The sequence below is a fragment of the Trichechus manatus genome, unplaced genomic scaffold (genome assembly GCF_000243295.1).
Source record: "Trichechus manatus latirostris isolate Lorelei unplaced genomic scaffold, TriManLat1.0 scaffold00016, whole genome shotgun sequence".
NCBI lineage: Eukaryota > Metazoa > Chordata > Mammalia > Sirenia > Trichechidae > Trichechus > Trichechus manatus.
In genome coordinates, this window is record NW_004443952.1 from 24,706,484 (window position 1) to 24,734,285 (window position 27,802).

At 50.4% G+C, this 27,802-nt stretch overlaps 1 protein-coding gene across 7 annotated transcripts in view; it reads left to right on the forward strand.

The window, feature by feature from the left end:
- The first annotated feature begins 1,109 nt into the window (after positions 1-1,109).
- The window catches only part of PAX5 (paired box 5), a 202,929-nt gene continuing 176,236 nt past the window's right edge, over positions 1,110-27,802 (forward strand). For 6 of the 7 annotated variants that reach the window (XM_012554347.2, XM_012554348.2, XM_012554351.2 and 3 more), the window contains exons 1-3: positions 1,146-1,235; positions 14,615-14,780; positions 19,991-20,188. In XM_012554347.2, the coding sequence (XP_012409801.1) occupies positions 1,190-1,235; positions 14,615-14,780; positions 19,991-20,188 (410 nt within the window). In that variant the 5' untranslated portion in view covers positions 1,146-1,189. Of the gene's footprint in view, positions 1,236-14,614; positions 14,781-19,990; positions 20,189-27,802 lie in introns of all 7 variants that reach the window. The other variant, XM_004372255.2, reaches the window with a different exon arrangement.

Consider the following 27,802-nt stretch of genomic DNA (forward strand, 5'->3'; position numbering starts at 1 on the left):
CCTTCTGGAATCAAGCCCTGGGCCTCGACGACTCCGCAACTTCTCGAGGCCCCGACACAGAGGGATTGCATTTATGGGCCAGGGTAGGATGTCCTGGGCTCCCGCCTCGCTCTAGGACCTTCTGAGATGGTTCTGTTCTGCCGGGGTACTCCAAAGCGAAGGCCCGGATTTTATCTCCAGCATCTCACAGCTTAACCTCCATGCCCGGGCCAGAGTGGGACGCGGGGTGGGGAGGGTCTTTGGGACCAGGAGGCTGAGTGCGACCAGGGGGCTTTAGAGATCTGGCGCTGCCCAGGAGTCAGGGGCCGGGCGGTAGTATTGGAGCTGCAAACTGGGAAGGGGGTGGGGTGGCTAGGAGCCCTAGGGGCGGGCGCCGCCCTAGGGGTGAATCTGAGGATATTGGAACGCCCCCGCTGTGCCTGGCAACACTGCTCGCCTTTGCACCACCTTCAAAAGCACCTGCTTGGCAGAATGGTTGATTTCTTTAAAAACAAAACCCCGGCCTGCTCCCGCCTACGTGGCGAGGTTTGCACATGGAGGGGTCATCGGCCTCTTGCGCTGCGCGTAGGGACGAGACCCCAAGACGCAGGTCCAATAGAGGGTGCGGCCGTGGGGCCTCGGCTCCGGGCTCGGCTCCGGGCTCGGCTCCCGTGTGCCCCTTCCCTTAGGCGCGCGGGTTGGCGCTCCGCGCAGTTTGAAGCCTTCCTTCCCTCCCCCCGCCCCTATAAAAGTCCGGGGTGGCGCGGCGGCAGCTCTGCTGCTTTTCGGGCCTCCGACATTGCTGTGGTCCGGCCCGGTGCGCCTGGTCTGGCCCGCCAAGCAGGCCCGGCCGCGCGGCGCCGACACCCCTTCCCCGCGCGGGGCCGGCGGTGCGGGGAAGCGCGCTGGGGGCGCGGCGCGTCTGGGGACATCTTGTGATGTTGGCGAGAACAGGACATGATCTCACATGGCGAGAAGCTCTTTAGTTCCTTAATCATTTCACGGTGCCTTCGGACGCTTTTTTTCCACCTAAAACGTTTAGTTTCAGCTCAGTGATCAGCTACCCCAGCTCGGCGGGGGAGCGGAAGGCTTGAATTATTCCGACCTGTGAGCTGCCCCTGGCACTAAAAAAAAAAAAGAAAAGAAAAAAGGCACAAAAAAAGTGGAAACTTTTTTCCCTGTCCATTCCACCAAGTCCTGAAAAATCAAAATGGATTTAGAGAAAAATTACCCGACTCCTCGGACCGGCAGGACAGGTAGGACCGCGATACCGGCTCCAGGCTTGGTAATTCCGGAACACAGCCAGGCGCTGGCCCTGGGGGAGGAGGGGGCACGCCGCATTTTCGCAGGGATTGACTGTATGTCTGTCTTTGGTGCGTTTGTGTGTCTTCTCGCCAGTGTGTTAACAAGCTTCTATATCAGTCCAAGTGTCTGCGAGTTTGCCTGTGTTTTTCTGTTTCTGAATGTTTATGTGGGTGCCTACCCAGGGGTCTGTAAGTTTATTTGAGTCTGTCTGTTTACATAAGGGACTCTGTGTATGAGTAACAATGTGTGTGTCCTTGTAGATGTATTACATGCGTTATAAAATGTCTGAATATGTGTCTAGGAGTTTGTGTGTGTATCTTTATACCCATGTGTGTTTATAAGTAGGTGTTTGTGTGTATGGTCTTTTGAGTATCCAAAATGTGTGTCCACGAGTGACATTTGGATAAGGGTCTGACTGTACATCTGATCCTTTAAGGATCTGTGTTCACCCATCATATTCCAAGTGATTTTGGAAGTGAGAAAGCTGTCCACTGTGTGCATGCAAAAGTGCCTACCTCTGGGCACAGAGATGTGTCTGGGGCCTGTGGGGGACTGCCAGTCAGGCCCAGGTGCCATCCTGTTGGAGACTGAAGCAGGGGTGGAGATATGCATTTAGGGTGTGCGGCCTCTTGGTGTGTGGTGTGCACTACTTCACTCTGTAGGCACTGTCAAATCTACCATTTGTACAAAAGGGTCTCCTGTGACAGGCATAACCCTGGCAGGTGTGAACAGGCAGCCTACTGGCTAGATGTGACATTTCTACAGGCCCCCAGCCCGCCTTTGCTTTCCCCAGACAAGCCTCTAGCACTGGGGTATGTGTGCTCAGGTTTTATCCTGTGGGTATCGCTCCAGTGGAGGAGAGCACAGGTGGGTGTCCAGCGTGCTTAGCCTGGGCATTCTGCTTTGATGCCTGTACGCACACAAGCATTTCTGGCACAGGGCCTGGTGTGTGCTTCCCACAGGCCCAGGCACTGGGGAGCAAGGTGTATTTAAGTCTGAGAGGAGGTGGTAGGTGGCAGGCTGCAGGAGGCCCCTATCTGCCCTGAAGCATTAACCAGGTCTGGGGGCTTCTTTCACTCACCAGGCCACATGGGCTAACCCACATACAAACACACTCTCCACACTACTCCAGAGCCCCCCTTTCCCCCAGCATTCCTCCTTCCCTATTCCATTTGTGAACCCCCACCTTCACCCCAGCCCAAAATACAGATCAAAGGGCAGAGAAGGGAGAACTTAGACTCCAAACTCAGGAACACTCCCCGGGTACAGACGTGTTTCCGAATTTGTGACTGGAAAGAGGTGAGGGCAGAGATCCAAGAGGCAGAGGAGGGAAAAGGAGGAGGGGGCCAAAAGATTCCTTGGGGGAGGGCTCAGGGAAGGGAATCTGGAAACCCCTCAGCTTTAGCCTTACTCCCCAGCCGGACCTCACTTCCATAGGCTGCGGGTCTCTCAGCAGGAGGGACTCTCCGAGGCGCCTGCGCCCAGAACTAAGGGTTGTGTTTGTGTTGGGGACCAGACCTAGGTTTGTGAGTGTCCAGGTGCGGGGTCTGCGCGGGCCTCTCTGGACGAGCTGTCTACGAAGAATGTAATTCACGGCGGTCGATGGGTCCTTTGATTAGTTCAATCGCCTGAATAATCATTTTATCAATAAAGCATTTCATTCCTCCGCGCGGCGGGCCTGGGTGGGGCTGAGCGGGAGCCCTCGGCTGGCCAAGGCTGAAAATCTGGAGAGCCACGCCCCCTCCTCACCAACCGGTTTGGGCGAGGCGGGGAAAGGGCGGACAGCGCCGGTGACACTGCACTTCCGCCTGTCCACACCCGCCTGGACACCGGCAGCTGCAAGAGGAGGGGGCTGGGAGACTGGCGAGGCTGGCTCTCAAAGGGGTGTCCAGGTCCTTTCAAGGCCCACTTGACCTCCCTTTCCTTCCTTCAGAACCGTATGTCCATTCCTTCTTCCGGACCTCAGTTTCCCTATCTGTACAATGGAGAGGGAGTATGACCTAGCTAAACCGAAGATCGGGCAAGGTCAGTAATGGGCAGGAGCCGCTTAAGGATCCTCTCACCTAGCGTCCTCTTTGTGGTACCGAGAAGGGAAAACTGAGGTCCAGAGAGGCGCAGGGACTTGTCTAAGATCATAAGGCGGGAGGGTGTAGAGAGTAGGACTGGAAGACGATTTCTCTGCCCCTAGACCTCTCATTCTTGATGCGAGAGGAGATAGAACCCCCCTCCACCAGCCCCCGTGGAGAAAAACTACTCCTGAGCAAGCCATCTGAGTTGGGAGCTGTGGGGACCAAGGCCAGGAAGACCTGGATGGACTCTACACTTTCCAACTGGGCGTTGGCATCCAGACTCCCAGCTCTGGAATGAGCCAGGGGTGGACTAATGATAATTACCGCTTCCCCACGGAACTTCATCTCATGGAGCCTTGGGGGACCGCACCTCAGGGATTATTCTCCCCACTAGATACACGGGAGAGTTGAGGCCCCAAGGGAAGGGGCTGCGGGCCTGACATCTTTGGGAGAGGTGACAGGTGGTCCCAGCGCCCCGGCCTGCTGGGTGCTATGGTGGTAACAAAGGTCGTTTACATGGTTCTCTGAAAAATCTGGTTAAATTCCCCTTTCCTTCAACCACTTTCCGGGCCGGGCCGGGCAGTCCCCTGATCCAGGCGCAGGATTCACGCAGGAATCAGCTCTATGAGGGCTAGCTGTGTAACCTGGAATCAGCTGCTTTCCTTCTCGGACGCTTGCTTTTTTTTTTTTCCTCTCTTTTGAGGTTTAGAGAGGACCCATCGGGTTGGGACAGAAATGTCCGCGACATCTCTGACCGTTTCCGAACTGAGCAGCGGGTCTGAGCCCTGTAGGCCTCGCTTTGCCTGAAGCAAAAGCAGAAAAATGGGCTGGACTTGGGCTTTGGGAGTCTATCTCAGGCCCACAGAGCGCAATAAAAAGCCCCAACCCCCGGACCCGACTGTAACTCTACGCGCTGGAGGTGGAGGAACAGAGAGTAGGGTGGGGAGAGAGGGGGTGTGTCTTGAGAGAAGCGGGATCTTTGGCTCAATACCCAGGTGGACGCTCTTGGAAGATTTTGGGGCTTTCTTTCAAAAGCAATACTTTCAAAGGCGATTCGATTTACATAAATTGAATTTCTTCCCGGATGGTTTCCTTTCACCGTCGCTACCCCCCCTCCCCCCGCCCCAGTGCCTAGCACAGGGCCGGACCCCGAAAGCCGACTCTCACTGCTGCTCGGAGAACGAAACCACGCGACTGTTGGCTCACAGTGAGGCCCGACCGCTTTCAGCGCCTTGGCTTCGGGACCAGTCCTGGAGGCTGGACTGAGGCCCGGAAGCCGGGCTCCGCTATCAAAGCGCTGTGAAATCTCGGGCTACTCACGTAACCTCTCTGGGCCAGCGTTTGGTGGCCTGTAAGGCTGAGCTAGGTGGCTAGGATATCAGGTCTGGTAGTGTCCCTTGGGGTTAGAAGTTTCCGGAGACCTGCTTGCACGGGCGGCATTGAATAACCCCCACCCAGGGGAGGCGGGGGTGGGGTGAGCAGGACGCGCTCCCCGAACTCCCTCTGCCGGGCGCATCATGCGGTGCGGGAGAGGGCTGTTCTCCGCGCACGGGTTAGGTTGGTCCTGTGAAACCCACGCGGCGACCACCCAGGCCGCCCCGAGCTGGGGATTCGAGTTCTGGCTCCCGAAGCTTACCTACTGTGTGAAACAGGGAATTCGAGATACTACGGTTGGAAGAATCTCTGCGATTCCATCCCACCTGACAGTGCCCTAGAGATTCTGTCTGAATCGCACACGTATTCGAAGAGAAGCAGGCGTGTGCGGACATATCCTTGCTGAGTTGATTTCATTTGGCACTCCCCCCACCCACCCCCACCCCCAGCCACGGAAGGAGCCCTGGTAGCACACACAAACACCTCGCCATCCCGGTAGTGGCTCTGGAGAGGCGCTTCTAAGGAAAGAGGGCACAGTCTTTACTTTACCTTGGACTTACTGTGTGACCTTGGGCAAGTCGTATAGCCTGCCTCTGGGCCCCAGGCTCCGCATCTGTAAAATGCGGGAAAGCACGGCCTCAGGGTCCTTTCAGCTCGAAGAGTCCAGAATCTGGGTTTGTAGGCCCAAACTCCACAAACTGGGGTGGGAGTGTAACTGACTGCGTCCCTCAGAGCGTCCCCACAGCCCCATCTCTCCAGTGGGAACGTAAAGCCGGCATGTCGGGTCTGGGGCTCTGAACTCCAGTCACTTCCGACCCACCTGGCGTCAGCGAGCGCGGAGTGAATGCGGGAACTCTAACCCATCCCGGTGGCTCCCCGCCGCTGCGACCTTCCTGCTCAGAGATCTAGGTAGCGGGGGTGGGGGTGGGGGGAGGTGGGCAGGAAGGTCTGGACAGGCCGGGTTCCAGACAAAGTAGAGATAACACCACTACCCCACCCCCGTGCACACCACAGCCTCCCGGGCCCCAGAGACCCGCCTAAGGCCGTTTTTCGCAGCTGTGCCCTGGAAAGGGGTGGGGACGGGTGTCAGCGCCGGAAACTTTTCTACCCGTCCGGGGCAGCTGGGACTGGGACAGGGGCAGAAGGTGGGTCCAAGGGCCGACCCAGTGCAGGGATGTGAGAAAGGTAGGGAGAGGGGACCGGAGGAACGACCGAGGCAGAGACTAAAGCTAGAAGATGACCCCAGAGACCTCCCAGGGTCAACCCGCTCTCTGTCCTTACACCCCCAGGTCTGGAGCGGGCATCTCAGAGCCCTTGTTTTGATGAATTTATTTTTAGTATTAGAGGATCATCGCGTATGAATTCGAAATGGTGGTTTTTCGAATCACTCCCACTGGGGCAAAGTCGCCCTGGCACACCGTAGACGCCTACATAATTGCTGTCGTCTGGATGAAGAAAGGCTGTCGCATGCTTTCTTTGAAAGGCCCAGTTCTGTTGATTGTGGTCCCAAGACCTCACACCCCGGAGAAACCGAGACTCCTGGCTAAAGACCCTTCCTTTCTGGGTTGGAAGAGTTTTGCTAGAAATCCACCCGTTTTGTCTTAAAAACGACAGGAACTTCTCGAACTGGGAAGAAGGGTCAGGTTCTTACCACAGCTGGAAGCTGCGGTGACGTAGCCCGCTCGACCCTTGCAGATAGAACGCACCCGCCGGCCATCTTCAGGGACCCTCATTAGCCCTGGACACCACTGGGCCTCGTTCGGGTCTCAAGAGACCTCACCGGAAGCAGAATTGCCCTTGCCGATAGAAGCCTCCAGCTGCGCGTATCACCAGCCCTCAAGCGTCTGGAAGGTTCGGGTCTGAGGCTGAAAAGAGGGCCTATGGCTCAGTACTTGAGCAGCTTGGTCCAAAGTCTTATATCACCACCTCCCCCAGGAGAATCCCAGTTCTAACTTTAAAGGAGTGTGAGATACTCCTTTTCCCAAGGTTTCTGCCTTTGGCTAGAGCAGAACTGGGGACCCTGCGTGAAGAATGAGAGAAGGGATTGGGCGAGGAGGCGGAGGCGGTGGCTTAGGAGGCGCTTGATAAAATTAGGAAATGTTCCATTGGAAGGAACCGTAATCAAACAGTAGTTAAACTAACTCTGCCCATTTTACAGATGAGGAAACTGAGGTTTAAAACAGGCAGATATGTACACATTCTGAGTCCATTGCAAGTCTGATGGAGTCTAGATTGAAACCCGGTACTCTACTGCGCTCCTTGTCTTCCTCCGACATCCGTTTTTTTCTTTTTCTAGAGACCATTTTGCTCCACCCCCACCTTGGCTGCCCTCAACTCCTCAGGGCATCCCAGGGTTCCAACGCCGAGGAGAGGCCTGCCCGGCTGGAGCCGCCACGGAGCTCTCCAGGCACTACGTCGGCCTCCTCCCTTTCTCCCCCCTTTGAGCTCCACTAGGCCTTCGCCCCGCGCGTTTGTCGATGAACGTGGCGCCGCCGCCTGGGCCCCGCCCCCCATTCTGTCCCATTGCCCAGGTATCGGCTAATCAGGCGGAGCCCCCGAGTGGCTCAGCCAATGGGAGGGTCTCTCGGGCCGGGGCTGGCTGCCGCCTCTCTGATTGGCTTTATGGAGAGTGATTGGCAGGCCAGCTACCCGCCCCGCCCCCGCCCGGAGGGAGGCTGAGCCCCGGGCGGCGCTGTCCACACGCAGCGGGTCCTGAAAGCGGCTCCGGGGCGGCGCGGTGGCGCACTGTGCGCGCCGAGCAGGCGGAGGGCTAGCGCCGGCGGCGGCGGCTGCGGCGGGAGCAGCGCGGGCAGTCAGAGCGGTCAGCGGTTCCACCTCAACACCGGCCCCGGCAGTCCCGGCGGCTTTGGTGGTGGGGACCTTCCTCTCTAGCCTCTTTCCCTCGCTCCACGCCTGGGGAAAGCGCGGCGGCCGTCCCGGAAGAGGCAGCGGAAAGACAGTCGAACCAGACCCCCGAGAGAGGGCAGCGGGGTTTGAGGAGTTGGTAGGCGTGAGGCAGACACCGAAGCGAGAGGAGTCCGTCGCTGTTGTCCCCATTCCGGGTCCCAGCGATGGAGGAGCAGCGTGAGCCGTGGGAACTTTGAAGGCAGCGGGTCGCGGGGTGTAAGGGCTGCCAACTCCCGGGACGCTGGAGTATCGGCCCTAGCGTCAGCGGCGGAAGCGTCTCTGAACCCACCGGGGCCCCAGCGCCGCCAAGGAGGAAGTTCTTTGCAACTTCGTCCGAGACGTCGGAGCCGGGTGTAGAGAGGCTGAAGGGGCAAGTCTGAACTCCAGAGACTCAGAGAAGCAGAGAGAAAGGATCCGGCGGAGGCTGAGGGATCGAAGACAGAGCCCAGAGGCAGCGAGGCCGAGAGACTAGCCTGGCATTCCCCGGGCCTTGCTGCCCCCTGAGTAAAGCCAAGGGCCGTGTGTCCCGCCGGCCTCCTCAAAGACACCCCTACCGGAGCCGGAGGCTTCCAGCCCTCCGGGAGCCGGGCCCCCACGTTATGCCCCGGAAGCCGCGGGCGCCTTGGCCACTGCTGCCCCGGGCCGGGCTCGGAGTCGCTGCCTGAACCAGCCGGGGAGTGAAACCAGCCGGAGTTGGACGCCCGCTCCCAGCCGGACAGCACTAGCGCAATTTCCCGCCTCTCTGCGCCGCTATCGGCGATCTCTGGCAGGGCGGCTCTGAGGGAGGCCCCGAAGCTCCAGCAGTGTTTCCTGAGCTCAGCGCGCACGGTGCCTGGCCTGGCCGCGCGGTTCCCTAGCCGCCCTGGGCAGCCCCTTGGCGCCGGGAGGCGGCGGCGTGGGCCGGCTTGCAGTCTGGAGCGCCCCGATGGAAATACACTGTAAGCACGACCCGTTTGCATCCATGCATAGTAAGTAGGCGGCGAGCTCGTTTCTCTCACTCTCCGGCAGGGACCGGGTTGGGGGTGCCGGAGCACTGGGCAGGTACTAAGGCCGGGAAGACTCAGGACCTCTGTGGCCACGCAGACAACTTTGCAAAGTGCAGGGCTCCCAGGCAGGGAGGTGGAACAACTCTCCTGGCCGCCAGGGCCGGAGGACCTGGCACCGGGAATCCCGCCTCCGGCAATGCATAGAGTAGGCAGCGTAGCTGCAGCCGTTCAAGGGCTCCAGCGGCGACAACCCAGAGTGCCCAGAGAATCCCGACTTGGATCCCGAGAGGGCTCCGGGCTGGGCCAGCTGCAAGGTATGAAGTTGTAGGGAGAGGTCAGTCAGAGTCTCAGACAGCGCCCCACACCCTAACCCCGATCGCGTCCTTTTCAGCCGCGGGGTTGACCAAGATGCGGCTTAGAGGGAATATGGGGCCCGAATGAGGGTCTGTGTGTTTGTATGTGTGGAAGAAGAGATTTAGAGTCAAGTGAGGACACGGGGTCCAGGGCTCCGAAGGCGTCCTGGAGTTGACGAGTGGCATTTGAAAAATCAACGAAGTATGGGTCCCTGAACTTCGTGTCCGCTTAGGAACCGGCCAGTCCATACAGAGACCCTTACAGACCCCACTGGGTCCTCTGCAGAACGCCCGCCTCCTGATGGCTTCTCCCCTAAAAAAAAAGAAAGAAAGAAAGAAAGAGATAAAGAGAGAAAAAAAGAAGAAGCAGCCAGTTAGCCACCATACAGGCGTGCTACCTTCTGAAAGACGCCGCGAGTGTAGGAGACGGGAAGGGTCATTCCCCACGCGGGCAAGGCCCGCCTGGCTGCTTGACCCGCGAGGAGCCTGCCGGTTAACCCATTAGCACAGTCTCCTGTGAGATGAGCACTCCTCTCACGGCGAGTTAACGCTGGATTAGACTCGGAGATTTCAAGGAAATTCCAAGTGGAACGAATCGTGTTTCCCTTCTGAGTGTTGAAGCGCCTGGCCGGAGCAAGGCACCAGGCTTTGGCGGCACCCAGCCCGGACTAAGTCCCCGCGGACTGCAGGTCAGGGAGTTGTCCCCGGGCTAGGGGCCCTCCACAAGCCAGATTCCGCTCAGACAGACCGGGATCCAGCTTCCCCAGCCCCGGGTCCCCTATTTAACAAAGACAACAGGGACCCGGCTGGAGAGAAGGCGAGCTTCCCGGGTGAGTACGTCCGTGTGCGCCCGGGAGGGCTGAACGGCCTTGCAGTCAGCGGAAGGCAGATGTAGGCTGCTGGGGCTGGCTGCAGGCTGGTCAGTTTCCCTTTGTGTCAATTTCCCGAGTCCGAGGTAATCCACCAGAGCCGCTGGGGAGATATCGGCAGAAAAGCCGCTTGCTCTCGTCCCAGCCCAAAAGATTCCTTACCATTTAGGGGGCCTGTGGTCAAAACGATTTCCAGTCCTTGGTGACTCCAGCGCCCTTGGCAACCTTCTCCCTTCTCCGCGGACTTGAGCTCCACTGGAGGAGATTCTGATCTCGCAGACTGAGCCCCAAAACAATCGAGTTGGGAGTAACACTCTGAGAGGTGAACAAGCCCTTGGCTCAGCCAAGGATTCATTGGGAAGCAATCTGCGGAGGGCCGGCCCCCGCGTTTCTTTCCTCGCGGGCGGGAATCCACTGGCCCTCACTGCCTCTTTCTGGGCAGAGCCCGGCAGCCCAGAGGTCGTGCCCGGGCCCTTGGGAAGATAGCCTCAGACCCGGTGGTCTCTCGGCTGTGCTCCAGCGTGGAGAAGGCAGCTCCTTCCAGGTGCGGGTTAATCAACCGCTAATGCCAGTGTCTCTGACCCTCCTTTTCCCGGCCTTCATCTGTCCTCTTCCCCGGGAACCGCTCCCTCCTCCCATTTTCAATCTCCCCGGCAGCACAGTGGGGGCTGGGCCCCAGCCAACCTAGCTTTCCGAGCTGCTGCAGCCCCTTGGCTCCTCTGGAAGTGCCCTTGGTTCTGAGCCCAATGCTGTCTGCTTGCACAATGTAGGCCTGCTTTGGAGTCCCAGCTAGCTGACCATCTCAATCCCGGGGCAATAGATCCTCGGAGATCTCTGAGATAGTAGAGGCTCAGACCAAGCCCCACTCCTCATCTTCCTTCTCTGGCTCTGGTCAGTTTTCCCCCCTCCCCCGCCGTTTCTGTGGGAAAGTGGTGTGTGGGGGAGGGGCAGACACTGCCTGGAAATGGGCTTCTGAGTTCCCCTGCCCCCACCCCTTATTCCAGGCTCATTTTCTCAGCAGCACACTGGTCTCCTGTCCCCCTCTCCAGATGCTTCCCTTCCGTAGGTGTTCTTAGCAGTTACACAGCACTCTTGTAGCTAGTCTCCTACCTGAGCATTCCCTAATCCTTCAGCTACACCCATTTTACAGAGTATGACATTGAGGTCAGAGAGACAAAAAGACTGACAGAAAGTTCATGAGGGCAAAGCTGGAGCTTTCTGATGGAGACATTAAAAAAACAAGGCTTTGAGAGGATTCATGGAAGGGGGTGGGAAGGGACTCGGATTCCAGAAAGAGAGCAATGGGCTGTCTGGGTGGACACACATTTGCAAGACTTTCTCTCTGTCTGGTCCAACCATATCTTCGTCCATAGCCCGACTGTCCGTGTGTGTCAGCACCTGTCTGTCCACTGGAGAGTCCGTGAAGGGACATTTCAGCTCTGCCCTTTTTCTGTGTTCCTGTTTGCATGTCTGTGCCCCTTCGTTCTTCCTCGCTGGTGCATCTAGGAAGAATTTCAATGGCCCATCTGGTCCTGGAGTTCAATCAGCAGCTGAGTCAGCAGAGACCCTCCCTCTAAGGCCCTATGCCCAGCCTTGGTCTTCGGGGTGTGGACAGAGCCCCTGGGTGGGCAGCATGTCCTTATCAGGGCCTGTGGAGTGTCCGTAGAAGGTGATCCCTTCCAGAAAGGCCACTGGGGCATCTGCATTTCAACACTTCTCCCCTTTCCTCCCTCCAAACCCTGCTAGGTCTGCCCTGTGGGGCGGGACTGTGTTTCCCTTGTGTCTGTGTGTCTGTTTCCTGGTCTTTGCTTTGATTTGTTTTCATCTGTTTCTGTGTCGGTCTCTCAGTAAATTTTATTTGCCTCTGAAAAGTGTAGCTGAGTCTTTGGCCTCCCTATACCCCTTCCCCCACAGGATGAGCCTTTACCCAGCTGGAATCTGCAGTAAGTAGAGGCTGGGATGTGGGTTTTCCAAGGAGATGCTGTGCTGGAGCTGGGGCCCCAGAAAACAAAGGTCCCCCTCCACAGAAGCCCCCTGCCCTTCTGATGCCCCTTACCAGGCTTCCTCCATTTTCTCTTCTGTCTCACTGTGTACCATACCAAGCTTCCTTTTCTCTGTCTGGCCAACTTCTTCCTTCTTTTTTGTCCTCACCTGCCTTCCTTACCTGCAGCTTCCCTTCCAGGAACTCTCTCCCCTTGCCATCCTGCTTATTTAGTGCTCACACTTTGCACCCTTCACACATCTCTCAGAGTCTCCTTTAGTCTCTTTCCTCTTTTCTTCCCCCTACTGTATTCCCTCTCTTAGGCTTCAAATTTCACTTCTTTCTAATCTCAGGGTTAAGTGGGAGACATTGCCTTCTCAGGCCACAATTGTAAACCTCATCACCCTCAGAAGAGCTCTACTGGGTAGGAGTATGACTGAGGTTCTGACTCCTAGTGACCCTGTAGGACAGAGTAGAACTGCCCCTTAGGGTTTCCAGGGAGTGGCTGGTGGCTTAAACTGCCCACCTTTTGGTTAGAAGCCAAATGCTTAACGACTGCACCACCAGGGGCCCATGACTGAGGCAGAGAGGTCCAAGTAGATTTGGGGGCCTTTCCAGGAAGTTGAGGACTCCCAGCTCATCCTGGTCTGATGTCAGCTGTGGACATGTGTATCAGACTCTGGAAAGGCATTGATGGTCCACTTTTGTGGGCAAAGGTGGTTTAGGGGTCTGCTATCACCTAGAATGACCAGGCTCTGGTGGAGGGGGACCCTTAGGGTTTTCTTCCATGATTCAAAATGATCCCAGAAGCTTAAAAATGTCCTACCTCTTGGACGTTTCAGTCCTGCTCTTGGAATTTAAGTCCTGAGAAGGTTGCCGCTGTGTTTGGGCAGAAAGTGTCACTTGCCAGTGGTGAAAAGAACAGGCTATTGCAGATGGGCTACAATGCCTGGACTCCCAGGTCGCCTTGGGGCTGGGTGCTTTCAGCTATCTTTTCCTGCCGTTTGTCTTCCCAGGTGAACTCCTAATAATTTTGAATTTACTTTCTTTTACTCAAATCTATCCTGTTCTTGAAAGATCTTTGTGACCCTTTTTTATTAGGTGTTCCTGGCCCCAGAACAAAGCTTTCTTAAGGCCCTTGACCAGAGTGGCTGCAGTATTTCTGTTTCAGGTGAACTATGCAATTGCATTCCTACCTGAAAAATTCAATTCAGGACGGTTTTCCTTTTTCTTATGTCTGGAGTGTTTTAGAACAATCAAAACTGATTAAAGCTCATTTTGAAAATCAGAGAGAAATTCAGCCTAGAATTGGAACTAAGTACTGCGGTGATTCGTAAAATTGTGTTTTTCCTTGAAATAAGCCTGAGCTTGGAAATTTTGGGAAATATTCAAACTGACTCTCACTGGAAACTTGAATGAATTGCTTTGGCAGTTTTTTGGAAATAGGTTATGTTATGGGTGTTTTTGCTCCTTCTATTTCAGCTGTTGCTCATGAACCTCGATAATAGTTGAGAACTGAAGAGATATAACTAAGATGAGGTGGTTATTTTATATTTTAGACTTGGAATGTGTGTGTATGTGTGACTTCCGAGATGCCTTGATTTTCCTTGTATAGTCCAGTCCCAGCCAAGTCCCAGTTTAGGAAGAGGTTTCCGCCTACCTCGCTCGACTTCTGAGCTGCCAGCAGCATCGGCACATGCTTGGACTTGGCTTTTGGCTCTACTTCCCAGCAGTGTCAGCTAGTGGCTGATTAACAGCTACAAGGTCAATAATGTTGCTACACTGGATGGTTCTGTTGACTGGTTTGGTTCTTCACTTTCTTGGGCCCTCCATTTTCCTCCAGATGAACCTTGATATAAGGGAAGGGAGCATATTGGGGGAAGGATACACTTTCTGGAACTCCTTTTACATAAAATTTACTCCAGAACCCTTGTAAAATCTGTGGCTCAGGAGCCTACCCATTCCCCCTTTTTATTCCCCCTTAAACCAACCTAAAACTGCTTATCAATTGCAAAACACACCAAAATTCCAGGGAAACTTCTTTGTAACAAATCCTGCTGCAGTGGAGTAGAATGTCTGGTGAGTGGAAGATCCTCTGACCCATTTCTTTTGTGTGCTGTGAGAGGGTACAGTGGTCAAGTTTGCACGTCAGCCTCACCTTCTCCAAGGATGAGTTTTTAACAAGGCAGTAGTTGGAGTTTTGTCTCAGTACTCTGGAGATGCTAAAAAAAAAAAAAAAAAAATTCTTCTTTTTAAAAGTCCTTAGCCCTTGAGTCAGATTGCTGATTAAAAAAAATTTTCCCTGGAATCCAGATGTACTGGGGTAGTGCTTTTCACTTTTAAAGATATTTGTTAAAAGGAAAAGAGTCTCATTCCCCCCCCTCCCTTTAAATTTGATATATTTAAAAATGTATCTCCTCCCTAGGATCTTAGTTAGACCTCAGCATCATGGCATAAGTTGTGCTCCTTTATTTATAGACTGACGTCTTCACACAGCCCATTGTTAAAACACCATAAATTACAAGGAAAATGCTAATAACTAAAGGAAACATAGTATGGGATGCTCGTTACCAATAGCTCAGTTGCTTACTGGACAAAGGCTAAGATTAGTTTTGAAAAGCAATCTGGGGTGCTGGTGTAGCCTGCACAATCTGACTCCAGGCTCAAGACACGCAGCCTGCCTGCCCTTTCCGTTCGGAGGGGCCCGGGGCGCACGGAGCGGCGCTGTCTGCTTGTGACTGACTGCTTCTAACCGCATTTTCCCTTGCCTTTTGTTTCTGATCTGTTTCAGGACATGGAGGAGTGAATCAGCTTGGGGGGGTTTTTGTGAATGGACGGCCACTCCCCGATGTAGTCCGCCAAAGGATAGTGGAACTTGCTCATCAAGGAGTCAGGCCCTGTGACATCTCCAGGCAGCTTCGGGTCAGCCATGGTTGTGTCAGCAAAATTCTTGGCAGGTAAAGGCAGGAGCCCCATGCTTCTCTTGATTTTTCAAATAAAGACCTCAAACGTGACCCAGTAGCTGTCCACTGTGCCAGTGTCATAGTGAGACTCATGGCAGCACTTCACTCCACAAGCGTAGCACTTTAGAGTTTGCAGAGTCCTTTTGAGACCATTCAACGTGAAGTACCCCTGGGAAGCACCTGTCTCAAGTGACATACGGAAGGGGGTGACTCAGTCAGGAACGACAACATATTTTCTAAAAAGCTGGTGAATTATACTAAAGAACCCAAGAGTAAGAGGTGCTTGGGAATTTCCCCTATCCATCTTAGGTAAGACTGGGACTTGAGCGGAATGAGTGGAAAATCCACAAGTTATAAAATCACTCAGCCAGAGTGTAATGTTTCATTGTAATGTTTTCAAAAGCGCATTCCATTTTTATCAGTCAGTCATCCTTTTCAGTTTTGGGTTATCATGCAACCATACTGGGCTGCGGTATTTTCCTCCTATCTGTTTGGTTTCTTTTGTAGTGACAGGCTTCCTAAGTATATATTAAATTAGAGAGGAGAGAAAAAAAAAAAAACAAAAACAAAACAGACACCAACTCTCAAATCTGACATTTGAAAGTTGCGACTTGACCCGATGATTTGCTGCAAGTCAAATGCTCACAATGGTGATACTCCCAGAGGGCTGTACAGACTTTCAGCTTGCCTGTGTATGCTCTCTGTTGAGCCTCAGCACGATCCAGGGAAGCATGTTTTGAGATGAGGAAACAAACCAAGAGAGGCGAAGTGACCCATCCAGGTTCACTGGGACAGTAGGTACTCAGGTTGGGTTGAAGCCTAAAGGACTTTGACCCCCAGACTTGTCTTGTCAAACCCCAAAAACAAAGCTACAGGTTTGTTTTCAGGCATGTGGTGGCATTATAGATCTCACCGGAAGCCAGGGGCGTCCTCAGGGTTAGTGATCATGTACGCCCTCAGTATCTCTCTCCCTGGGTCAGGAAGCAACCTTTGTCCTGTAGCTTGCATTATGGTTTCAGAGCAGATGCTTGACTAGAAAATAAATATTTGGAAGTATGTCATTGACATGGTGACTTTCTGCTTGCTCTTTCCCTTCCATCTGCTGGAATTTCAGATATTCTCTCAGGTGGAGGGAGCAACAGTTTCTAATAATCTTGGGGAGCCTTACTGAGGCCAAGGGAAGACGTTTCAGGGCCAAGAGTCTAGCAGCCTATGTTTGTTCCTCATTCTTCGGCCCAACGAAGGTCACTTCAACCTCAGAGGCGGTGGGTCCACTTCTGTTCTGCACTCAGCAAACAAATGATTCCCAGTATGGTGTTCTTGTTAGAAGAGAGAGAGTAGCCACAAAATAGAGAGAAGAGAGGTAGACAGAGAAAAGAGAAAGGGAAAAAAGAAAACAGAGAAAAGAGAATGAGGAAAAAGAGAAGCAGAAAGAGATGGGGGCGGGGGGAGAAGGAAAGAGATTAGAGACAGAGGAAGAGAAAGAGAAAAGAAATATCTTAGATCAGCTCAGCATCAGACTTCTAGAGTGAAACGGGTCGGGTCTTCGATATCTTCTTGTGAAGCCTCTTCATTGTACTGAGGGAGAGGGAGAGAGGAAAAAAGGCCCTTCCTTTGTTTTTGCTGAGACATCTTTGCTGAGCCGACATTTTGCTCGCTATTTGAAATCTTCCCAGGGCAGAATCCTGAGCCCTTCTCTGAGGGGCCATCCAGATGCTGGGTCTTCATGTTCTGGTGCCCCGGAGCCCTACAAAGCTCCCAAGGAGACTGAGGGGGATAGGGAACCTCTCAAGCCCAACCGGCAGCCTTCCTGGGCTCCCACAGCCCAGAATAGATTTGTCACTAGGTAGACTGGCACTCGGAAGTTATGCGCCGCTCTGGTGCCTGGCCGTTTAAGTTGTCAACAATAAATTGAAATTTCATAGCTCATTATTTTCATAACTAAGAAACACAGTGGACAAAATGTCATTCTAATTAGAACTGCCTTTTAAGAAACAAGTTCTGCCCTAAAACAGTGTGACTGGGAATTTCTGAACTGGGGTTGTTCGATCCACTGATTTTTTTTTTTTGGTCTCTAAAGAATTTGATGGGTGCATATGAGGTGACAGACTGTAGACAGCGTGTGGTGTGTGGTGGCTGTGTTTTTCAGAGGCTGCGTGGCAAGGCAAGCAGAGTCCCTGGGGCAGGCAAGGACCCCCGCCATCTCAGGAAGATGGGCGGTCTGCCAGGAGTATGGGCATTCAGCCTACAGAGCTCAAGGCTGCAGAGGGGCCCAAGAGGCATGGCTTTGTGGCATGTGAGGTCTAGTTAAATCTACCCAGAAAGCCTGACTGTTGTCTTTTTTCACTGGAGCCTGGCTGGGAGGTTCAGGCTGTTTGGAATTGGGTGGTTTGTTACACAGTAATAATAAACATTCAGGGGATTTTAATCCTCAACACGTGCTCTTTATTTTATGTTTTGCAAAGCTTTTCTTAATCAGCCTGTATTTCTGCCTTTACAACAGCCCTGTAAGGCCAGCAGGCTAAGGGAGTTGGTCAAGGTCACATAGCGAGTTAGTGTCAGAGCCACTGACCAGCACCCACACCTCTTGACTCCCAAACTAACGCTCTTTGCACTAACTACACCGTGTATTGAGGGTTGCTGTTCGTCTTTTGTCTGTAAGCCAAAGGGCTGTGTGGCTGTGTTGCTGAGATGAAAGGGTGATTATTAAGTCTGAATTTTCTCTTGACACAGATGCAAGTTGGGGTTTTGGGAGTGTCAGGGCTGCCTTCTAGGTGCCTGGCCTATGTGTCAGTCAAAAGGAAGAGAGAGACCCCTCATGTCAAGACCACAGCCTCCCGTGGTTGGCGTTTCAAAGGTGGGATGGGCAGAGAGCCCTAAGCACTGCTGCCCACTAGCCATGTGGGCGGGGAGGCTTCATTCTGCTGCCCTCTCAGAGCTGCTGCATGAATATTGCAGTCCCATTCAACTGATGATTTTGAGTACCCAGCACAGGTCATCTGTGTGGCTGTAACCACAGCCCTGAGACTGTACCTGCCCCAACAGACACTCAATGACTATTGACCAAATAAATGAATGAATGAAAAGATGCATATGAAAATGCCTGCTGAACAGTAAAGCCCTCTACAATTGTAAGGCATCGTGATTATTATTATTTTAATTTTTGCAACCAAAGCAGCAGTTTGTTTTAGCAGGAAGAGCCACGTTTGTAAGCAGGGCTGCCTCTAACTTCCAGAAGCGTGTTGGGCAAGCCCTTTAGTCTCCTGAATCATTGGTCTTCCCTTCCTGGTCCCGCAGGATTGGTGTGAGGATAAAGATAATTCAAGAAAGAGCTCTGTAAATTTTAGAGTTCTTCTTCTTGTGTGTCGTTGAGTTGGTTTGGACTCATAGTGAACCTGTAGGACAGGGTAGAACTGCCCCATAGTGTTTCCAAGGCTGTAAATCTTCATGGGAACAGATTGCCAGGTCTTTTCTCCCGAGGAGCTGCTAGTGGTTTCAAACTGCTGACCTTTTGGTTAGCAGCAGAGCGCTTAACCATTGTGCCACCAGGGCTACACAGTTGTGTTGATAGTAAAAAATGATATTCTATTGTGACATTGAAAGGATAACTGGAGGCTGCAGAGATTGGTGTTTGCCTTGATTTAGGTACTTTTCTAGACTTCTGGCAGAAAGTATTTTCTTGGATTTTTTTAAAAAAAAACTATTTGTGACTAAGAATAATTTTTTAGCAAATACAGAAAGAGGGAGAATAGACTGGATTTTGCCTTATGATCAAAATTTGTAAATGACTCTTTTCTCAATGAAAAATACAATTTCCATCTCCAAGTCACTCCTCCCAAATTATTTCATTTGCTTCTAGAATATTCACTAACTTGGCCCTAACCAGACTTACCCAGGTGGAGAACTTCAGTATTTCTTTAAATTTGACCAGTCATTGTTCTTGGGTAACATTTCCCTCCCACCAGTTCCAAGGGAGACTCACCTCTTAGAAACTATTGTTAGATTTAAAAATTACCAGTAATTTCTAAAAATGTACTTTTGGTTAAAGAACAAATTTTCAACTGCAAGATAATCTTCTTTGGAAGAGGAAGGCAAGGATTCCTCTGTAAATGTTGAGAGAGACATCCAGTGAAGGCTCAGTTCTGAAAAGGAGTCAAGTAATTTTTTCTCCCTGAAATGATCTTTCATGGCACTCTTCTCCCTGGTCCTGGTTTTACTGTAAAACCCTGACATCCTATTTGTGTTAACGAGGAAAAGCTGATAGCATGGAAATGTCCTTAGAAACAGTGATTTACCTCAGGGGAGGTCCTTGGAAGAGCTGCCGCCACTTGTGGTTTTTTTTTTTTTTTTGATTGCTTGGGTTTTGACTAATAACACATATTTCCAATTAATTCTGGAACCCAACACTCCTTTTAATTTTACACCAAGGTTATTGTTTCCTTTATGGAAAAATAAGTTGCATTTTAGGGGACTGTTTCATGTACTGTGGACTAACCTGTTACATGGGTAGGAGAGCTGGCAAATCAAAGGTACAGGCCAACTTTCTGGGAACGTTTTAACTCAGGAGGCTAGCTGCAATCCTGACTTGGCCACTTGGTCTTGTGTGACTCTTATGGAAGCCGTTTAACCACTGTGGGTCTCGGTTTTACATCTGTAAATGGGGATGTATTTGTTTCTTCAAAACATTTATGTGCTTCAGAATGGTGGAGAGGATCAAATGGGAAAAATGACTTGAAAGTTTTTTGTAAACTGTAAAATGGTAGAGGAATGCGACAGAATCTTGTTAATGCATAGCATCCTGACCAGTAGAACTATAATGTGAGCCCCGAAGGTAATTCTGAATTTTCTAGTAGCACATAAAAATGTAAGAAACAGGTTGAATTCACTTATATGATATATATTTAAACCGCTATATCCAAAATATTATCATTTCATCATATAACCAATATAAAAAATTATTAATGAAATGCTTACTTTCTCTTTTGTATGAAGTTTTTAAAATCTGGTGTGTATTTTACACGTATAGCACAACTAAATTCAGACTAGCCACATTTCAAATGCTCAAAAGCCACATAGGGCTAGTGGTTACTATATAGGCCAGTGCAGCGCTGGGCATTTCCTAGACAGCCTGTTATTTTCTTCCCAACATCTGTTTTGCTGGTCCCTTATGGCTAAGTTCCTTTCTTCTTCTGCTTGGGTCCTAGGTATTATGAAACGGGCAGCATCAAGCCTGGGGTGATTGGAGGATCAAAACCAAAAGTTGCTACGCCCAAAGTGGTGGAAAAAATCGCTGAATATAAACGCCAAAACCCCACCATGTTTGCCTGGGAGATCAGGGACCGGCTGCTGGCAGAGCGGGTGTGTGACAATGACACGGTACCCAGCGTCAGCTCCATCAACAGGTGAGGGGCTGGTGGCTGTTGGGGTTGGGGATCTGGGTGGGTGGTCCTGGAGGCTTTGTGTGTGCCTTCCTTGGAACATCTGGCTCCTCCTTTCACCAAGGCCCCTTAGGGATTATGGATAGGAAGGATGCTAACAGATCCTGATGTGTCTCTCTGTTACCCTTCTTCCCTCCAAAGTGGGCAGGGGTGCTTGGCTCAGGGAAAGGGAACCATGCCAATACCACGGCTGTGGCTGTTTGAGATTCTCCTGAGTGCAGAGTGATTCCCATCACTCCCTTCACCATCTCACTCCATGTGTGGGGCGCTTTACAGAGAACTTTCTAGATTAGGCCTTCGTAAACATCACTGTCCCTGCAAGCCCAGGCTCGAAGTCTTACCACTGACCCATCGCAGGGTTTCCCAGGAAGAATATCCCTGCCTTTAGTCTAGGCAGAGGTTGAACCAGTGAGTATAGGGAGCACAGCTCGGACTTGGATTGGGAGATTTGGCTCCTGTCCCAGCTCTACCACAAACTCCAAGTGTGACTTTGGCAAGGCTCTTCACCTCTCTGAGAGCCCAGGACTCCCAGCGGTGGTGCTGATGTGAGTCTGTGATCTCAAAGAGCGATGTGCAGGGCACTAAGATGCTCTGGAGTGAGGGGATTGCCCACTCCTCAACTTCCTTGAATCTCACATGAGAGAAAGAACCAGAGAAATACCGTGGGTGCCAGGCCTGGGATCTTCCTGGGACTCACAATGGCTCCTTCTGTCCAATCTGATCCGGGATACATGTAACGGAGCTCCAGAGATTTCAAAGTGAATTCCCGAAAGGACGTTTTCTAATGCAGATGGTGCAGTCTCAACTTCATTTAACTGAACAGGGTTAGGGATGAAGTTGCTGAGATGAACTTCACAAAGAAGAGAAACCAACAGACTGAAAACATAAACAGTTCCCATTTCTCCAAGGTCATGCCCTACCCTTGTCAGTGCAGAGTTTGTCTGGGCCTATGGGGCCCCCACCCACGGCAGAACGAGGATAGTCAGATGAGAATATCTCTGAGGTCCCTTCCAGCCCTGACAGTCTTCCTTGTGCAATGACACCCTGCACAGAGTCACCATGTGCCCATGTACATTGCTTTGAGTCCTGCTGTTTCATAAACCGTTCACCTGTTTTTCTTCTCTTAGCAAACATTTACAGAGGTCCCAACATCATGCAAGATGCTGAGAAGGTACAGGGTAATCAGGCACACAGTCATCCTGTCTCTGTCCTATAGGGGCTCTTAACCCAGGGTGGGATTCTGGATGTCAGTCTGGCCGCCCTGAGCTAAGTACAGTACTGGCGAGGAGGTAGCAAATATTGTGGTGGTTTTAGGGGTAACATTGCTGTTCTTTTTCCGAATTACAAGGGGCTCCAACGTGCTTTGTGACTCCTCTGTTTATGGTTAGTTGCAGGGTTTCTGAGACACAAAGCAACAAGCCTTTTTTTCCGTGCCTCCAAAGCACAATGCACTGCATTGGGCAAATCTGTGGCAAAAGATTTCTTTAGAATCTTAAAAATGTAATGGTATAGTAAAGGGTCAGCGAAAAAGAGGGAGACCCTCAATCAGATGGATTGACACAGAGGCTGCAACAATGGGCCTAAACATAGCAACGACTGTGAGGATGGTGCAGGAGTGAGCAACATTTCGTTCTGTTGTACATAACGTTGCTATGAGTTGGAGCCAACTTGATGGCAGCTAACAAAAACAACCAAAATGTGGAGCGAGGCACGTACCACCATGTTTTGAACCTAGCAGTCAGCTTGTTTGACAGAGGAACCTCATCCAAACCCATGGTCAGGCTTTGGGGGATCTAGAGTCTTTAGCTCCATCTTTCTCAGGGTGGGGTAAACATATATATGATCAGTGGTTTGCAAGATGACTTTAGCTGGTTTATGGGGGTCACAGACATAAATGCTCACATGAGGCCAGGCAGATAGTGTAATGAGTGAAGCAGGCCTGGCATAAGGTGATAGGGAGAGGTTGGATATGCGGCAGACTAAGGAGCACAAGTCCTGTTAAAGGGACAGTTGCCTCCCAGCTCCAGCTGAATATTGCCAGGAATGCCGGCCCAGCGTTTGCCAGGTTCTTTCCATTCTTAAAGAGAAGAAACTAGGACTTGTGTATATATGTATGTCTGTGTGTGTGTATGTTTGTGTATGTGAAATCTCCATATTTTTAAACTGTGGAGACCAATTTCAATTAAAAAACGACTTGCAGGATAAGCATAACTCATTTGCAAGGCTCCAATTTGCATCCTCTCTGATGCAAGATGAAAATTGTTTTGTGATGAATTTATTTTAATGTGCTTTAGAAGAATATAACTAGCCCACTAAACCAGTTAGTTTGTGAACTTTATGATCCTCCCTACCCCCCACCATTTATATAGGGAACTAAAATTGCCTAACAAAATAAATTTATTTAAGTTAAAAAGTTAGCTGTTTGAAAGAAACATATGAAGTAAATAGAGCCCAGTGGTTACAGACGTGGCAAAAGATGTGGAGGAGGTACTGGAATGAGTGGCGTTGGGAAATCCTGGATCACTGATGTTTTGTGCCTGGAGCTGTACTGAGTGGCTGGCTGCTGGTTGCTGGGCCATGGCTGGCCTCAGGGGCCCCCTGGGTGCCCTGGTCCGTAGCTGTGGCCTGACTGGCCATGTGTCCTAAATGCTTTCACACCTGTGGTCTCCTGCAGTCCCCAAGGCCTGACTCTACCCTGTGACAGGTATAGAAACTGAGGCCCAAATGGGAGTCAGGGGAATGATGACTTTGTGGTAGAGCTGAGGGTGGAACCCCGGTCTCAATGGAAGAGGAGAGCTGGTCTCTTTCCATCACTGCCCTGCAGGACTCTGCAAGTGACAGAATCGAGGATCTGGGAGAAGAGAGGCAAGGAGGCAGAAAACAGCAATTCTGACTCTGTTTTGGAACCTACATGTTTTGCTGTCTTTCTGCAGGCTCCCTCTGTGATCCGTAGTCTCGTGGTAACCTTTCCTGTACTTTTGTTTGGGTGTCCTCTCCGGGGGCTCATCTCTGGGGCTCCTCACTGCACTCTGCAGGGAGAGCTGTATGGCGTCTGGCCAACTAATTGACTGCAATGCAGATAAACTAAGTGTGGGCCAATCTCATGTATCTATACCCTCCTCCCTGACCAAGAAAGCCTGAGCTAGCCCACCATCCCGATTTTATTTTCCATATGAAGACAAAGATCCCATTGCATTCAAATGGCTGCGACTTCTAAATACCTGCCTTGTAATTGTTGCTGGAGCCCTGGTGGCGAAGTGGTTAAGAGCTCAGGCTGCTAATCAAAAGGTTGGCAGTTTGAATCCACCAGTCACTCCTTAGAAACTCTGTGGGACAGTTCTGCTCTGTCCTATAGGGTCACCGTGAGTCAGAATCGACTGGACAGCACACAACAACAAGGGCATCAACGGCTCCCTCTCCCAGCCCCTGCCTCCCCTAGAAGCAACTTCTCATTATTGCTCTATTTCAAACAGCTGGGGAGGGACTGGTGGCTGGACTTGTAGCTATTCTGGTGGCCAGCAGGGTCATCTCCACTCCTAGAAGTGAGTGCCTTCCTGCTGTCTTCATGGGGACCAGCCTGGGAAACCATGACTGATGTGGGATTAAACAACACTGAACCAGTTCTGCTAGGCTTGGAGGAAATTTCCTGGAACACAAAGCACCATGCTATGTGGCTTCTTAAGGAATGCTATGTATGCTGGGATGCTGCACAACCTCTTGGAATCCGGTCTGAGTGTCAGTTGAAGGCGGCTAAGAGCTGATTCAAACTGTGGGTGGGATGGGGTCTTTCTTATTCTGTTCCAGTCCCATGGCTCTAAATCAGGGGCCAAGTGGTGGGGATCACAAAGAATACGAGCAGCATTCCCAGTTTAGAGGGGTAGCTCTACTTAGCACCAACTGGTTGTTGTCACATGGCATTGTGGGGCCGTTAATGCCGGATGTTCTGATTTTTCAAGAGAAGCTAGAAACCCAGGCATTTATGTAAAAGGAAACTCTCAGCTTATAAATATTGACAACTAATTCAAATAAAAATAAATATACTGTGCAGGCCAAATAAAACTTGTCCAGGGCTGGATGCAGCCTGGGGCCAATGGTTTGTGAGCTCTGCTCTTAATGCTAACTTGGGCAGCAAGCCTTCTGAGACTGTGCACCCATCCCCTCTTCCTTCTCCACATGATCATCTAGGGCACTGCCTGTGGGCCCTCTCCCAGCTTGGCCCAGTTGGACCCCTGGTTTTTGGATTCTCAGTTCTGCTTATGGCCCAAGCATCTTCCTGCACCAATAGCAGTTTGATCAGTGCCAAAGACATGAGTGTTTCCTTAGCCCTATTTCCTCATTTCCTTTTCCAAAGCACCATGATTTTCTCTTTCAATGTAATTTTTTGGGGGGAGTGAGTGAGAAAATCTTTCAAAAAACCTCGTCTTCATGAATTCTCCTGTCATAAGAAGAGGGGGGAGAAATGGGATCCCAAAAACACCTGTAATACCTAAAGCCCCTCACATTTTAATCCTCAGATTCTAAATAGATTCTGAATCCAAATAGGCTCATATATGAAATTTTTAGCAAAGGGACCATTTCATCGAATACGGCTCAAAGAAAAGTGCTTGGGTAAGGGATTCAGGAGTCTGGGCTGATTCACTGTGTGACCCTGGGCAAGTCACTTGAGCACGCTGGGCCTTAGTTTCCTCATCTGTAGGAAGTGGCTGATTGCTGAGCTCCCTTCTCTGTTGGACCATCTAGGATGTTCGTATAGTGTCCAGGGTCATGTCCATGTTCAGTAAAGTAAAGGATGTGCCTTTTAATGCTAACTGCCAATTAGCACAAACTGTCTCTGGTTTAAAACAGGTCCTGAATGTGCTTTTATTGTAATGAGTCATGACGATAAGTTGTTATTTTTTATTTTTAAAGACGATATCATTCAATTACAGTCTTGTTCTTCCCACTAATATTTCTTCTCAGTGGAAGATAATGTTCTTTATTCTTACTTGGTGGCTGCTGAGAGCACCTGGGCAAAATCTCTTATCCTCAGGGACAGCCTTGGAGGGTTCCTTACGATTCTGGACTCCTCTCTAAAGGACAGCTCCACTGTAGCCTTACAATAGGGTGTAGTGATGGCTGCCTTCCCCTCCCCAGCTCCCAAGGGAAACCCTTGCGTGTGTGTGTGTGTGTGTGTGTGCGCGCGCGCTTTTTTTCCCCTTTTTCCCATGTGTTTTCTAAGGCAAGTGTGGAAAATATTAACCTTTTAATCTTTATAAAGACACTACTGATAATAACAACAGCTAATATTTCTTGAGCAGTGTTCTAAGTATTTAATTAATTTAATCCTCATCATAATCTTTGTTGCTGTTGTTAATCACTGAGTTGATTCCAATTATGGTGACCCCATGTGTGTCAGAGTAGAACTATGCTCCATAGGATTTTCAAGACTGTGTCCTTTCAGAAGCAGATCACCATTCCTATCTTCCGAGGTGCCTCTAGGCAGATTCAAACTGCCAGCTTTTCAGCTAGTAATTGAGCACTTGGTCCCATTTTGCAGATGAAGAAACTGAGGCACAGAGAGGTTAAGTAATTTACCTAAGGTCATGCAGCTGGTAGATTGCAAGTCTGGGATTCAAACTCTAGTAGTCTGGTTCTGGAGGCTGTACACTTGATCACCATGCTGCAGCTGCCTCTCAGTGATTTTTAATAATTGATAATGTTTTATAAATATTTTAAAAGAAACATAAGGAAAACATAATTTTCTCTGCTTTGTTTATATATAAATTTAATGGCCAGACAATGCTTTGAAAAATTAGGACTTTATGCTGGACTTCAATGGGAAATAGTTATATTTTGCTATATATTAATATAAACTGTAATATAGATAACTGTATTTATATCATGCATATCCATATAGTCACATATCTAGCTATATTTCTCTGTGTATATATAAGTATATATATATAAGCTATGTATATATATCTCTATGTATATATATACATAAATATATACACACACATACACAGAGAAGGTGACATACACAACAATACAAAAATTCAACCAGATGCCAGCTTAATTCTAGGTGGTCAAGAAGACTACCTCACTCTCAGGTCTCTGTCCAACAGCCTCTGTGTTTGCTTAGTTAAAATAAATGGTTTGAATGTAGAAACAAACAAATAAATCATTCTGAATGTATTTGAAGCTTAACTTAAGCTGACTCATCAGAGAACGGCAAAAGGCCCTTTGCTGAGCTCAAGGGGCCTGGGCTCCAGAGGACCTATGGTTGGGCTGTAGGGTGACCAGAAACGCCCATTCCAGGCTATCAGCCACGGACCCAGCACCAAGCAGTTAAGATCAGAGAGGGCAGAGGCCACAGCCCAATGAGGTTAAGGAGCAGCACCTGCCACTCTGTCCTTCCTCTCCATTTGCACAAGCTGGAGATCTGGTACAGCCTTGAAACAACAAGCTTCTAGAAAGGGTCTGGGATGTAGAAAAGCTTCTCATATAATGTTGAGCGAAAACAGCAGGAGACACAGCTATATTCATGGTTTAATCCTGATTTTTTAAGAGAAAATGATTGTTTCTAAATATACACAGGAATGCTGGCACAAAGGAAATACACCAAAAGGGGATTTTAGATGTCTTCTTTATACTTCTCCATGCTGTCCAAGTCATCTGCAATGAGCACATATTACTCTTATAATTAGGAAAAATTAATAAATGTTCTTTTAAAGAATAGTTTGAGGCTGGAACAGAACTTTTCCAAAGACCCTGAACATGTTATTACCACCCTTCCTTCTCCCAAACTGCCAGGGAAGGAACTTTCTTGTAGACCCCAAAGAGATTTTTTGTCTAGCCCTGTTCTGCTGCTCTAAGACGCACTGGCCTGGGGTCTTGTAGAGGCCCCACGCACGGTCCATCTGGAACTTTACAAACTAGGCTTCCCAGAGTCCAAGGTTCCGCAGAGCTGTTAGGTGGCAAAGGGAAGACAATTACTTAAATAAAGTTGGTAAAGAGTGATCTATTCCAACTTCCTCATTGTACTCAGGTCTAGAATGTTTTGAATTTTCCCGAGGTCACAGTCAAGTTCATATTAAAACTGGAGCCAGTTCTTCAGAAACACAGTCCAGGGCACATGTGGCATTCAGCCATGTGGAGCCTTTTGATGAGGTTTTGTACGAGGTAGGCTTCCCCTTGGCAAAGCCAAGCCAGTCCTCTCCTAGTAGCACTGTAACCCTTCCTAGTTGCACAGCAACACATGCACCACCTCTCTTGGTAATCTCCTTGTGTGGGAGGTGTTAATCCTCCTGTAGTCTCTCTTTGGCAGAGAAACCACAGCATCATAGCTGTCAACGGACAGAGAAGTCACCCGGTTCAGCCTCTCCATTCCACAAATGGGAGCTGAGGTCCAGGGAAGGGAAAGGATGCCCCAAAGTCACTCAGTGGGTCCCTTATGGAGCTGGAATTACATCTGAGAAAGGGATGCCCATTTGTAACATTACTGCATCATCCCCTTTCTACAGAAGAGACACTTGAAGCCCAGAGAGTGACTGCAAGTTGCCCAAAGATTTCTAGGAAGGTAGGGGCTGAGTTGGGACT